Source organism: Diabrotica undecimpunctata, chromosome 5 (genome assembly GCF_040954645.1).
Source record: "Diabrotica undecimpunctata isolate CICGRU chromosome 5, icDiaUnde3, whole genome shotgun sequence".
Classification (NCBI taxonomy): domain Eukaryota; kingdom Metazoa; phylum Arthropoda; class Insecta; order Coleoptera; family Chrysomelidae; genus Diabrotica; species Diabrotica undecimpunctata.
The window spans coordinates 133,375,016-133,391,088 of record NC_092807.1 but is presented as its reverse complement, the minus strand read 5'-3'; the positions used below and the strand labels follow the sequence as shown (position 1 = coordinate 133,391,088).

Sequence of the window (16,073 nt, the reverse complement as noted above, 5' to 3'; positions counted from 1 at the left end):
AGTTTTGGAGCCATATGTTTCCTCAAGCCATAATAGATAGCACTTATTGGCAAGCACTATTCTTCTTTTAATTTCTTCGCTGACATTGTTGTCTTTGGTCAGCAGCGAGCCCAGGTAGACGAAGGTGTCCACACCTTCCAGTTCCAGATCACTAATTAATAGTCTAGGTATCTGGTTGCCTTATCTAGTACAATACATATAGTCGGTTTTCTGTGCGTTTATTTTTAATCCCATTCTAAGTGCAGACGCCCTTAGTTATCAAAATGCTTCAATCAGAGATTTTGTTTACCTAGCAATAATGTCTATGTCATCTGCACACCCGACCACTTGTACAGATTTATTAAAGATGGTGCCATTCGTATTAATATGGCACTCTCGAATTACTTTTTCTAGTGCAAGGTTAAATAAGAGACACGACAGTCCATCTCCCTGTCTTAGTCCATTTTTACAATGAAAGGGTCTGGAAAAGTCGTTTTGGATTCTGACTACACTCTCTACGTCTGTGAGTGTAAGTTCCGTTAGTTGAACAAGATATATGATTAACTTTATAAACATTAATTTTCACATGTTGGGTTAAAAAGTATTACCATTTTTATATAATTCAGCATATTTGATTTATATTTTATACTCAGATATTTTTACATATTTTTTTATGATGATAGGTACTTTTTTATTGACTTAAGTGGACTGTTTGTTTTTTTAACTTAACCAGTTTTTGTGGATAGCGTACTTTAATTACTTTATTAATTTTTTTCTAATTATTTCTTCAAGATGCTACCTAAACATTTAAAAACAGATGAATTATTATATGAAATTCCTATTAAAAGTGTCTCTGTCCCAAAAACAGTGGAGGAAAAACAAAAGATTCTTAGTGGACTTCTTTCTAAGGAAGCTAGTGATCGTAGCTTTTCTAATATTTCGGTCAATTTATCTTTTGATGTTGATTACCAACAAGCTTCAGCCTCCTATTCTGATCTGTTGGGTCTTATATCTGAGTATTCAGGTACAAAATCTGATAACAGATTTAAAGCTTTTAGTTCTCGTTTAACTCATTTGTCTGGTAGAATTTCCCATATACAGCCAACTTCTGTAGATGAAGAAAAATTGAGAAAAGCTATCCGCTATCCGCAAATCGGCCTTGGGTGGGTAGTATTTGGAAAACTGAGAGAAACTTTTAAAAGTGAGCTGCCCACATGCCTAAAGAGAAAGGTATTTGATCAGTGCGTCCTCCCAGTCTTGACGTACGGAGCAGAAACACTTACCTTAACAAAAGCAGCAGCTACCAAACTGAGAGTCACGCAGAGAAGAATGGAGCGGTCCATGTAAGGAATAACTCTGCGAGACAGAATAACCAACGAAGACATCAGGAGAAGAACCGGAGTGACTGACATCATCGAGAAGATAGCCAGACTAAAATGGAGATGGGCAAGACACATAGCCAGAATGACAGATGGGCGATGGACAAAGAGGTTATTGGAATGGAGGCCAAGGGAAGACAAGAGAAGCGTCGGTCGACCATCTACAAGATGGACTGACGATTTAAGAAGACTCAATAAAAACTGGATGAGAGCGGCGCAAGATAGACGGGGTTGGAAACATGAGGAAGAGGCCTATGTTCAGCAGTGGACTCTTGAGGCTGGATGATGATGATGATCCGCATTCTCATTCTTCAACATCACCTGTTTATTAATGGGTTAAGTAAGTCTGTTTCTGTTTATAAATGGGTTATTAAAAAATTTTCTGCTAAAGAACCTCTAATTCCATTTCTGGAACAGATTGAAACTTTAAAGTTTTCTAGGAACTGCACTAATGAAGATTTATTCATCTCTGCAGGAGATTTATTTGAAGTTGCTGCATTTCTGGTTCAGAATTAATAAATTAATAAAGATGTGACGTTTATAACGTCACACATGTTATGCGCCATCCAGAGAGATATAATATACTTAATTTAATAACACACAGCAAGATAGATTAAAGAAGCGGGTCATGTTAAAGATAAAAGTCATGGACTAAAACCACGAGAATGTTTTAGCAGGTCCTTTGCATCCTTTCTCAGAGCTGCTTTCAAAAAAGTAGTACAGCCAATTTGATACGCACGTCAACGCACGATAATTGAGCAGGGTACAAGAACAAAAAGATCTTATTTTATATCTGTATTTGGACTTCACACTAGATTGTTTAAGAAATGTGAAGAGGTCAGTGGATGGAGTCAGTTTGGTTTCAAAAATGGACTTGGCACGAGAGAAGCGATCTTTAGTATGCAAACATTGATAAAGAATTGTTTAGATCAAAGAAAGGATGTTTTTATCTGTTTCATCGATTACGAGAAAGCATTCGATAATGTAAAACATGAATTGATGATAAAATACCTACAAGAGTTGGGATTGGATGCAAAGGATATAAGAATCATTACCAATCTGTATTGGAATCAGACAGCAACAGTACGTCTTAAAAATTCCAACGAAACAGAAGATTTCTCCATTAAAAAAGGAGTAAGGTAAGGTTGTATACTGTCTCCAATGCTGTTCAATTTATACGTAGAAAAAGCCTTCGCAGAAGCAGTGGAAGACTCTAATAAGGGTATTAAAGTTAACGGCATATTTATTAATAACATCAGGTATGCCGATGATACAGCCATAGTGGCAGATAACATCGAAGATCTTCAATGCCTTTTGAATGATCTAACTCTTGCAAGTGAAGCTCGGGGTTTGAAAATAAATATCAAGAAGACAAAATCAATGATTATAAGTAGAAATGATTACCCCAACGCAAAGATATATGTCTCTGGAGAAGAAATCGAACAAGTCAGGCAATTCAAATACTTGGGATGTTTGCTGAATGAGGGTTGGGACCCCGAGAATGAAATAAAGAGCAGAGTTGAACAAGCCAGAAATGCTTTTTTGAGGCTTCGTAAGTTTCTGACTGATCGCAAATTGGACTTCAACCTCCGATACAAGATGCTTAAGTGTTACGTGTGGCCTGTTCTCCTGTACGGAATGGAAGCATGGACGTTAAAGGCCAGTTCCATTAACAAACTTGAAGTGTTCGAAATGTGGTGCCTGCGTCGAATGCTCAGAATATCATGGACGGACAGGGTCAGAAATGAGGAAGTACTCAGAAGAGCGGGCTTACAGGATAGGGAACTTTTTAATTATGTAAAAAGTAAGAAGACTGCATACTTGAGGCACATTATACGAGGAGAACGATACACTTTTCAGCAACTGATACTCGAAGGGAAAATAGAGGGTAGGAGAGGTCTCGGACGTAAAAAAATGTCATGGCTGCGCAATATTCGACAATGGACAGGAATCCACAGCTATGAAATGCTTCGCAATGCTGCTAAAAACAGAATTATTTAATCCAGAATATTTAACATCTCACCTGACAAGACGATGTACGGTGGACGCCTACGCAGAAATGCATGGCACCTTAAGAAGAAGAAGAATTTGGAAAATACATCTTCTTAAAATCCAATGATTCTTTTATAGTAACCCTTTATTCTGATAACAGTCGATATTATGCAATTGTGATAAAGTACAAAAATTCCGTAACCAATTTCTAATCGTAATTTAATAACTTAAACTGTTTCTATTTTAACTAAAAATTATAATGATATTACTTTCAGGAGCTTCAAAGGGAATTTCCATTTGACTCAACTACACAACAAAGCTTTCTCCGGTCTATTAAGTCTCCGTTATATGTAAGTAGTCTTCTGCTATATTCTATTTTTAGATAGTTACTTTTTTCTTGTGGCAATACTGCAAAATTACTCGTTTCATTACTTAAGTTGCTGACAAAGGTGGATAGTTAATTTATGATAACAAGATTCTTTGAATATAATAAAAAGTGGTAGCGAGAGAGATCTTTAACGAAATCATTTTGTAGATTTTTAAAGTGGTTGGTATTTTTGATAAAATATCCCCTATATTTTTAAAAAATATAAAGTTCAAATTAATGTAGATATTATTCCAGTCGGGTCAGACGAAAAAGACCTAGCCTTGCATAGTGAGGTACCTTAAATTTTATTATTCTAAACTTTAGGTGGGATCAATAATAGTACTATAAATTTAAAATCGAAACTGAATTCCGCCGTCGCTTAGCCACCATATTAAATTTAGAGGAGAACTGGTTTTGCTTAATATCTCCGCCATTTTCAACATTTCGACAAAAATGGTAGGAGCTGAAATCATTGCAAATTCAATTTCCTACAATTTCTTCGTTGTATAATTTTTCGTGCGGTCGGTGTTTTATGAGTAAAAGGGGAACATAGTGACTAAGTAAAATTATTGAATTATCTCGTGTATTATTAACTTCACAACAAAAAGGTACATAAACAAAAATAAAGAAAATATTTTAGACAATATTGATTTTTTCGATTTTTTGAGCTACAATCAACATTTAAAGTCCTACACCTATGACAAGCCTAACGAGAACAAGCGTTTAACGAACCCTATGTGCTAAAGTCATCAGCATCAGACCATAAACACGAACCTGTCTTATAAACAAAGGCTCAGTTTTTGATTAAAAGGTAATATGATTCAAAGTTGACTTCAGAGGTAAAATGTAGCCAAGAATTAAAAAAAGCGGTCAAAAATCTTCCGACACTCCATCCGCTTTTTCGGTCTTTTGGCTCAGTATTTAAATGTAATATTTGAGAAAAAAAAAAGAAATTAAATATGTTTCATTACCGTTTCAGAGAACCACAGCTACGTACAGAAGATATTTCATATGTAATGTTAAGTTAAATACTCATTAAAATAGCAAAAAAATGGCAAAACCTTGTAATTAATTAAATTATCAATTTTTTATTCGTATTGCTTATAGGTCTTGATTTCAGTTCTTGAAAAAAGTTAGTTTACCCTCCATTACTCGCACCTCAAAAAATTACGCTATCACTCGCGTCTTAGATTTTATCTAACATATGGGTATATATTACATATATACATAGAGTTCTAATATATACATAGAGGATATATTAGAACGAATACCTAAACACGAAGTCAGCATCATAATGGGGGATTTCAATGCAAAACTTGGGGCCGAACGGAAAACGTCTCTAATCGGACCTTTTGGGTTAGGACAAAGAAACGAAAGAGGTGACAGACTAGAAATATTCGCAGAAGATAACAAACTAGTGGTTCTAAACACATTTTATAAACTACCACCGAGGAGATTGTATACATGGAAGGCACCAGCAGATAAACCCCATAACGTAATTAGAAACCAGATAGATTATATATTGGTAAATAGAAGATTCAGAAACAGTTTTAAATCTGTCAAAACATATCCAGGAGCGGACATTGAATCTGACCACATACCTTTAGTGGGAGTCATGGATGTGAGACTGAAGACAATAAAGAAAAAGTCTAGACCTAACTACGACATGACAGCCCTGCAACATCCGGAAGTTAAAAAGCAAGTGGGGGAATATATTAACAATCAAGTTAAGCAACTAAAAGAAGAAAATAACATCCAACGAGAAATCAATCAATTCGAAGAAATAATTAAGAAAACTAAACAAGATCTGCTAAAACCAAACAAAGAAACAAAGAAGAAATCTTGGATGACTCCAGAAATCCTTCACTTAATGGAACGCAGAAGGTTAATTAAAGGAAATAAAGATGAATACAAAAAAATGCAGGCTTACATCAGAAGAAAAATAAGAGAAGCTAAAGAAAAAGAAGCTGTAGAGAAATGTAAAGAAATAGAAAGACTACAAGCCAAGCATGACAATTTTAATGTACACAAAAAGGTAAAAGAAATAACGGGTACTTTTAAAAAGAGAACACAAATGAAACTCATAGACACCAATGGAAAATTAATCATTGACACCCAAGAGATGAAGGACAAATGGAGAATATATTTGGAGACACTTTTTCAAGATCAAAGAACGGATTATAGGCATCCATTTTCAGAGAGGATGACGGGCCCGGACATACTTAAATCCGAGGTAGAAGAAGCAATAAAACGGATGAAAAGCAGAAAAGCTGTAGGGCCTGATAATATCGAAGCTGAATTTTTAAAACTCTTGGAGGATGAAGGAATAAATTGGATCACGGCTGTCTTCAATAAAATATACAATACAGGAATCATCCCTGATAAATGGCTAGAATCAGAATTCATAGCGATACCTAAAAAACAGGGGGCTAAAAAGTGCGAAGAATATCGAACAATCAGCCTAATGAGCCACATGTTGAAACTGTTTCTTAGAGTCATCCATGGAAGAATTTATAAGAAGTGCGAGGAACAAATATCAGACAGACAGTTCGGCTTCATTAACGCAGTGGGTACCAGAGAGGCACTTTTCGGAGTACAGGTACTGATTCAAAGATGCAGGGACGTTAACTGCGACGTATACGCGTGCTTGATCGACTATGAAAAGGCATTTGACAGAGTTCAACATCAAAAGATGATAAACATTTTAAAAGAAGCAGACCTGGATGACAAAGACCTCAGAATAATTTCAGAACTATACTGGAATCAGACCGCATATATGAAAATTAACGGAGAAGAAACAGATCACATAAAAATACTACGCGGAGTTGGACAGGGATGTATTCTATCGCCGTTGATATTTAATATGTACTCAGAAAAAATTTTTAACGAGGCTCTTTACGGAATAGACGAAGGCATCCTTCTAAATGGTGAAAGAGTAAACAATGTTAGATATGCCGACGACACCATGGTGATAGCAGATAGTTTAGAGGGACTTCAGAGGCTAATGGACAGAATAAACGAGTACAGTCAACAGTACGGACTAAACATTAATACCCACAAAACCAAACAAATGATTGTCAGCAAGGAGAATATAAATGGGGCTCATCTATACATTAATGGGACGCAGATAGAGCGAGTAAAACAGTATTGCTACCTGGGAACTATTATAAACGAACAGTGGAGCAATGTACAGGAAATAAAGTGCCGCATAGGAAAGGTCAGAGAGGAAAGGACCAGAACGGTCTTTAACAAAATGAGCGCCATCTTCAAAAGTCACAACATATCCCTGGATACAAAAATGAGACATTTGAGATGCTATGTTTTCTCTGTGTTGTTGTACGGGGCGGAGGCATGGACGCTTATAGACACCACTATTAAAAAACTTGAAGCATTTGAGATGGGGCTTTATAGAAGAATGCTGAGAATATCATGGACAGCAAGGATCACGAAGAAGGAAGTTCTAGAAAAAATGAAGAAGGAACCAGAGATTGTGTTTACGATCAAACGCATAAAATTGCAATATCTGGAACACGTTATGAGAAATCAGCACCGTTACTCCCTGCTGCAGTCTATATTGCAAGGTAAAGTTAAAGGTAAGCGAGGACCCGGTAGAAGGAGAATATCATGGCTGCGGAATTTAAGAACATGGTTTAAGAAAACCTCAACGGAGCTGTTTCGAGCCGCAGCGAGCAAGGTCATGATTGCCAATATGATTTCCAACATCCGAAACGGATAGGAACCAGAAGAAGAAGAATGGGTATATAAATGTATATATATATATATATATATATATATATATATATATATATATATATATATATATATATATATATATATAAATGTAATATTTTACATCTAACTGTGTATTTCTGTTATCTTGATCATTCAAGATGACAACTGCGGGTTTTCCGATTTCCCTTGGCTATCTTCTAACTCTAGTAGCCTTAATTTCCTATTATGTCCTCCTCTCTGGTTTCCTTTTTATGCCTGGTTGCTGTATTGTCTATACCTTCTGTGTGTATTGTTTCCATTGGTTTCCATTTGCTTGGTTCTGTTGTTCAAAGGTAGGTCTTCTCCTATTGTCATATTTGTTATAATATCTTCTCCTATACTGGTGCTGTGCTCTCTCAGCTTCGTAATTTGTTTTATAATTTAACACTCTTCCTTGTGTGCTATCTCTTGTCGCGTCGATCGATAAAATTTGAACATTACTTCGTGCGTGGTTGTGAAGTTACCCGCTTCCAATATTAATTTAACTTTTTCTGTGTTGACGTTGCGTTTCATTGTTGCAACTACAGTTTCCGTTGTATATTTTTTCGCTATGTATGCAACTTTTAGCTGTTCTGCTAATTCTTTAACTTCAGATGCATAGACAGCCGCATCTTTATGTCCTTGTCTTTTCTGTGCCGATTTAGCCATTACCGTCTTCGGATTGTCGCCTGTCAATTCTCTTTTTAGTGCCGCTGCTATTCTTGGGATTGTATCCTCTGTAGTTATAAGATTTCTGGCCTTATTGGTTAATCTTGTTTTTGTTAATGTTTTTGCCGTATCCCTGATTCTGCCAAAATATTTGTTGTACGTCTCCCTTTGTTTGTCCGTTAATGTCTCTAAATTTTATTAAATTTATGAATTCATTGTATAATTCGACTAAATGTGCCGTCACCTCTTCTTTAGCTTCTTTAGCTTTAGGTACGTCTTTCTTCACGACCCTTTTGCTTTGCTTCAATACTTTTTGTATAATTTCATCAATTATTTTGACGAAATCTTCCCAACAAATCTTGTTGCTACTCATTTATTCATGAGAGTTTCCATTTGCTTTATTCTTGTACTTCCTAATGAACACACAAATTCGATAGTCTTACGCAGTATGTGAAAATTGTCAAAAACATATATAAAATTATATAAATATGGTAAAACCTATTGTACTTAATTGTACTATTGTCAATAATAGACTAATAGTCAAAGATATTGATAATAATAAAATAGATTAATACTAATAATTACATAAATAGATTAAATCCATGTCAATAACATGAGGTAAATATATAAAACAAGAGGTCGTATAGTCTTATTAGAAATTAGTGACCTAATCGTATTTAAAAAAAATATGTATTATATTATTCATATATAAAAAATAATAATAAAAACAATAAATCGTGCAAGGAAGTATCGTAAAACAGATAATACAGGCTTACCACTTTAAACGTCTAGATTTGTCATTGATCTTGCTACTATGCATCGATGAATGTACCTTTTTAAATTTCTCCTGTGCGCCTTCCATACTGACCATACCAACTTCAATATTAGAACTGCCGTGATTATGTATAAAAGTACTTTCAGCTCCATATCTGGTTTGACATCTTTGTTCTTTACGATGAAATTACTGTTTACAACTCCATTCTCCTGTACCTCGTCCTTTGACGTCTTTCCTCCCATTCTGTATCTGCTCCATTTCCGTCTGGTCTAGGATCGCCATATAATAATGTTGTATGTATTCTTGTACCGTTTATGGGATTGATTATATCAAGAGTTCCATATAGTGGAATTCCAGGGTAGTTTACCCCTTGCAGGTCGTTAATTTTTTCAACACACTAGATACTCATAATTCCCTTTATTAGTTCTCTAAACACAATAATAGAGTACTCAGTTGACGGATGACAACACTAACTTCTCTTGATTCTTCATTCTTAATAATAATCTTAATCCTGTGATTTCCAGCTATTTAACTCACGTGCGTTTGTTGATATAATATTGTTTTTACTTGTTTGATTTGTACACATTATTTAATAAGCTTTTGATTACATTGCAAATTGCACCAGGTCAGCGTGCGTTTTTATTACACCGATATTTTCAATGTCATAAAGAAACAATCACGTTTAGCAATAATGGTGTAGTTGTTATTATAAGAATTTTAAATTTTAAACTGAATTAGGTTATTTAGATTTGATGCTTAATTAAATCCCGTTACACGGTCACAAACTGTAATTTTAAAACAGTTGTGCCGTGGATGCTCGACCTAAATTGTTAATGTTTAAAAAATACGCCGAAAGTTATGCAGAACGTATATAGATTTTCTTTATATAGGCCTATAATAACTAAAACATTTTCAGATACCTGGATTCAAATCGTCCCGAACAGTGCCATCTTTCCTTATTTCCCAATACTAAAACTGTAATATGTTTATGTTGATATTTAAGTTTACATTTTGTACTTTAATAGGTTTTTCTATATTTTACAGAGATTTATCGAGAACTGCAATTACGTCTCTTCCAACCGAAGGTTTACGGGAATTAGATATTTTGAAAGTTCAGAATACAAAGTCATTAAAAGTATTCCCATCTATTTTTAACTTTCAGGTGAGTTATATATATGTAGTTATTTATTTTTGTTTGCCTTTTATCTAAAACCAACATGGAGTAAAATAGATTTTTCTTATCTACAAATATAATAAAATGAACGTTTGGTTTGATCGCTTTAATATAATAAAATACCAAATCCAAGCTACTGGAATTAAAAGATTATATTATAATAAATTTGTAATACCTTTTACTAATTAATTACTAAATTTCACCAATATTAGACGTGTAATAATTTCAGATGATTTCAAAGTAGAATGCAAAAAAAACAATGTAAAATTTGTATTCAAAAATAGGAACAGCTTTCAAAGAAGGCCAGTACACATACCATAAGCTTAACTTAGATTGTTTAATGAGAATATGTCATATAGGCTTTATACTCGTAAATAGCAGATATAAAAACTTTATAACCTCAGTTAAAACTTATACTGGAGCAGATGTTAACTCAGATTACAATCCGTGATTGTAATCTGAGAATCTCTAATCTGTAATCCGAAAAATAAAATTAAAAAGAATTGCACACAGAAAACAATAACCAAAAATTAATATAAGAATGCCAAAAACGAAGAAATAAAAACGAATTAAAAAATAATGTGAATGTTAATATGCAAAAAACACTCACTGACAAGAAACAAATTATGGATGTAAATAAATAGTGGTATAATATAGAAAACACATTACTGAAACCAGCTCAAGAAAGTTTGATACGACTTGGATCAGAGTCTAAAAAACAGTGAATAATAGAAGAAATACTATTACAGATTAAAGATAGAAGGAAATATAAAGAAAAAGATATACAGAAGTATTAAGAAATACAACAAATAAAGAAGAAAAAATTCAAAACAGCTAAGGAAATCTATTTGATAAAACAATGTAAAGGGATAAAAGAACTAGAAACAAAATATTATATGAGAAATATACACAAAAAAATAAGAGAAGTGACTGGAATGATGGGAGTAGTACGTTAGAGAACTTTTCAAAGATGATAGAGGTGAAATGCAGAAAATATAAGAATTAAATCCTTTAGAGAGACAGAAGATTACAATAGATGAAATCAAATATGCTATCAAAAACTCTAAAAACAATTAGGCAGCTGGATTAGATGAAATACCAGTAGAACTGTTAAAACTAGTGAAAGAGGATAACTTGGAAGTATTGGCAGATTTATTCAACACGTTGTACGATATGGGAATAATACCACAAGAGTGGCTGAAGTAAGCATTTAAAACCATCCCTAAAAAACCAGCAAAAGAATGCTCTAATTATCGAACTGAGTCTCATGACTTATAATTTAAAAGTACTGCTATAGGTAATACATAAGAGAATATACGAAAGGCTAGGGGAGGATATTAACGAGACGCAGTTCGGGTTCCGAAATGGAATGGGTACTCGAGAAGGACTATTTGCCATCAACATATTGATTCAGCGACGATTCAGATAAAAGAACTAGAAACAAAATATTATATGAGAAATATACACAAAAAAATAAGAGAAGTGACTGGAATGATGGGAGTAGTACGTTAGAGAACTTTTCAAAGATGATAGAGGTGAAATGCAGAAAATATAAGAATTAAATCCTTTAGAGAGACAGAAGATTACAATAGATGAAATCAAATATGCTATCAAAAACTCTAAAAACAATTAGGCAGCTGGATTAGATGAAATACCAGTAGAACTGTTAAAACTAGTGAAAGAGGATAACTTGGAAGTATTGGCAGATTTATTCAACACGTTGTACGATATGGGAATAATACCACAAGAGTGGCTGAAGTAAGCATTTAAAACCATCCCTAAAAAACCAGCAAAAGAATGCTCTAATTATCGAACTGAGTCTCATGACTTATAATTTAAAAGTACTGCTATAGGTAATACATAAGAGAATATACGAAAGGCTAGGGGAGGATATTAACGAGACGCAGTTCGGGTTCCGAAATGGAATGGGTACTCGAGAAGGACTATTTGCCATCAACATATTGATTCAGCGACGTCGGGATGTAAACGTTGATCTACACTTGTGCTTTGTTGACTACGAAAAAGCTTTCGATAAAGTAAGACATGAAAAACTAATATCAATACTTATGAACAAGCGCATTGACAGTAAAGTCATAAACATTATATTGGAACCAAAGTGCCATAGTTCAAGTTGATGGGCAACACTTAGAAGAAATGAAGATCGGTGGAGGGGTTAGACAGGGATGTGTTTTATCGCCACTTTTGTTTAACTTATATTCTGAAGAAATTTTCCAAAACACGCTTAATGATATAAAAGCGAGAGTTACCGTTAATGAAAAATTAATTAACAACTTACGATATGCAGACGACACTGTGATCAAAGCAACGAGTATAGAAGATCTACAACATCTTATCGAAAGCTTAAGTATGAATAGTGCTGAAATGAGAATTACTATTAACGGTAAAAAAATGAAGTACATACTAATTACAAAAAAACCACAAAATATACATCACCTATTGACAACCAATGGTAACGTGATAGAACAAGTAGAAAAATATCAGTACATGGGAACTTTGATTAATGAAACCAATGATAATACTGCAGAAATAAACAGGCGAATAGAGATTGCCAGATCAGCATTTATACGAATGAAGCCACTCCTAAAGTGCAAAATTCTAAATTTGGAGATTAGACTACGTACCATTCGCTGTTATATATTTTTAATATTATTATATGGAACTGAGACTTGGACATTAAAAAAATGCAATTTAAAAAGAATCGAGGCTTTTGAGCTCTGGTTATACCGCAGAGTATTAAAAATATCATGGACTGATAGAATTACAAATAAAGAAGTACTGGAGAGGGTTGGTAAAAGACAGAACTAGTCACCACTATACAAACCAGAAAACTGGAATACCTAGGCTTCGTGATAAGGGGAGCAAAATATGAAATTTGAGACTCATAATAATACAGGGAAAGATTCAAGGAAGAAGATCTGTTGGCCGAAGGCAGAACTCATGGTTGAAGAATCTACGTTATTGGTATCACTGCAGATTGATTGAGTTGTTTAGAGCAGCAAGTTCAAAAATAAAAATAGCCATTATGATTGCCAACCTCCGTAGGGAGACGGCACTCTAAGAAGAAGTCATATACGATTTTTCATACAAGAAAACATCATGTTACATTACGATTTTTACAAACTGACGTTATGTGTATTAAAAATTTCCATAACATTAACCTTAGAGTTAAAATTTTCCTAACACAGCTAAATATACGACACCCATATAAAGCTGCTCGGTCTTTCGTAGGCGACAACATGGTATTATAACAATAACAATGTAATCGTGATTACATTACGAATTTTTAGATTTTTATCATACACATAATACAATAGACTGAACTCTGCAATACACGCCCGTTTCACCAGTGCGATAGAGAAAACTGACGCAAAGCAGTCCCTGCATCTGTTTCTGATTGACCGGGTTTATCGACCGCGTGACCTTCCCACTGAAGATTGTTTGGTAATAAGCTGGTCACGTGGTCGATAAACATCAGTTACTAGAAAGTGGCGCAAGGATTGCTTTGCGTCAGTTTTCTATGTCGCACTGGGGGAACGGGCCTCTGTTGTAGCGCTCAGTCTTTTGTATTATATGTCTATAAATTATATCGATTAAATAACAAAAAACATTTTTTATTAATAATAATATAGATTTTATAAAACCATATTTTAAGTTTAGTACTAAAAACAATAATCATTTTAATTAAATAGATTAGAAAATCGTACGCCATTAATACGAGTATAAGTCAAACTTCATTGACATTTAAGAGAGTCAAAATTAAAAATGATTACAGTATGTCGTTCTAATAAACTGATGATTGTTGTGTATTGTGTTTGAAAACTAATACAGAAGTGGTGAATGTGAGTAGCAATTTACGATATGTATAAAACAAGTAAGAAATTTCACAAATTAAAAACCACAGGCAGAAACATTGTTCTTAAGAAGTGCTTATTAATTATAGTAATTTCTTTGTAGAAAAACATGTAACTTTAATATTATTATGAGGCAACTCGGTCGAGAATCAAATGTTCAGTGGTTGCATTACATCATTATGAACGTTATTAAAGGATGGGAAAAAGATTTACTAAGGCGTGAACTTGCAAGGTTTTGTTCCGATTTCCGAAAGAGTGATGCTCCTAAAAATAAATACATCTTACCTCAAACTCAATCTAATTCAGGTTTATTCACCAATGATAGATGGAACATACGATGAAAGAGAAATAGAAATAAAAAAAAAAGAGGTTAGTCTTTGTATGTGGGTATATTTTATTTTATAAAAACCCTTAAAAGGGCAACATTAAAAGCACGAACGTTTTCGGAACAACTGTTCCATCATCAGGTTAAAATACCTAAAATAAGTATAAACCATTTAATTACAGCAAACGTGGTTTAAAATTTTGACTAAGGTTAAAAAAAGCAAAATGGTTATACTTACAGGTTACCATGCCTGAGCCACCAAAATATTTGGGTAAAAACCCTTTAAAATGTAATGTGTTACCAAAGATTGTACATGATGTTAATAATATTATATGATGTTTAATATTTTAATTAAATTTTACTTCAGGTAACATATACCCATGCTTAAGTGAGTTCCAGTGTCCGGAGAGTAAACCTCTTCAAACGGACTTCAGCTGGTAACTGATTGATAAGAAGATACCCATGAACGGTGTCAAAAATAAAATGTCAATGTACCATGAAACAATATTAGTTAAACATAGTATTACTACAGCCAAAAGATTAAAAAACTTTGATGATGTTAGAATGATAACAGCAATCCAGGTGTTGGGATTTAAAATTTTTTTTATAATTATTTAATATTGGATATAAAAGATGTAAATTACTGGTGTTGTTGAAGGTCATGTTTAAGAGAATGACGTATGCATTAGGCAGCTTATGTTACTCTTTATCGTATGGAGTGTGGTCTAAAAAGTGTAATTTGTGACGAATTAGCTTAAATATATGGAAATGTCCTTTTATGTTGCTTACATCTAGGACAAGGAAAAAATAAATAGTATATATTTGTAGCTATTAGCTACAAAAAATTTTAAACCACGTTTGCTGTAATTAAATGGTTTATACTTATTTTAGGTATTTTAACCTGATGATGAAACAGTTGTTCCGAAAACGTTCGTGCTTTTAATGTTGCCCTTTTAAGGGTTTTTATAAAATAAAATATACCCACATACAAAGACTAAACCTCTTTTTGTTATACGTGGTATACAGCCAGCTGCAGGAATTATTTTCCTTGTGGATTTTAGAAATAGAAATATTCTATCAACATCGTGATGGTGCCTTACAAATATTTATAAACCGGGTAATCACTGTAATATTAGTGATTATATATAATATATATCTATATAAATAATATGCCTGAGACTTTCTACAATAAAAAAGAAGAAGTAGTTTTGTAATCAGAGATATTTAGTCCATGTAATTCACTCCACGTCCACTCCAGTCCATGTGATTCACATCCATGTTTTAATATGTTTGACTACTTTTTCAATAGATTTGACTGCATTTTCTATTTTAATGTGTTCTTGATAAATGACTATATTATCTGCAAATTGTAAAATTTTTGTGGAGTTTAAATTTTTAACTAGATCAGCAGTATAAATTAAATATAACAACAGGCTTAATATTCCTGCTTGAGGTAAACCATCCATCGCTACTCTTGGACCAATTGTGTCACCATTTACCGATATATAAATTTTTCTATAATATTCGCTCCGTGCGTGACCATGGTAGGGGTACCTTGAAACGATGCCAGCATGGGTAGCGGCGAAATATGACAAAATTGGACACTATCTTTTTACGCATAAATTTTATCAAAAATGTGTGCAAATACATGTTGCGTATTTAGTTGTGCTAATAATAGCAAAAATAGTAAGTGTAGTTTTTATAGGTTCCCAAAGATTACATATAAATTGGAGAAAAGAAAAAGATGGATCCGTGCTATTAATATGAAAAAGGAAATATCACGTAACCTGA

The 16,073-nt window shown here is 33.6% G+C and overlaps 1 protein-coding gene across 3 annotated transcripts in view; it reads left to right on the top strand.

The window, feature by feature from the left end:
• LOC140441806 (lutropin-choriogonadotropic hormone receptor-like) overlaps positions 1–16,073 on the top strand; it is a 477,770-nt gene that overhangs the window by 372,476 nt on the left and 89,221 nt on the right. For all 3 annotated transcript variants that reach the window (XM_072532733.1, XM_072532734.1, XM_072532732.1), the window contains exons 9-10: positions 3,626–3,700; positions 9,956–10,073. In XM_072532733.1, coding sequence (XP_072388834.1) covers positions 3,626–3,700; positions 9,956–10,073 — 193 coding nt within the window. The remainder of the gene's footprint in view (positions 1–3,625; positions 3,701–9,955; positions 10,074–16,073) is intronic.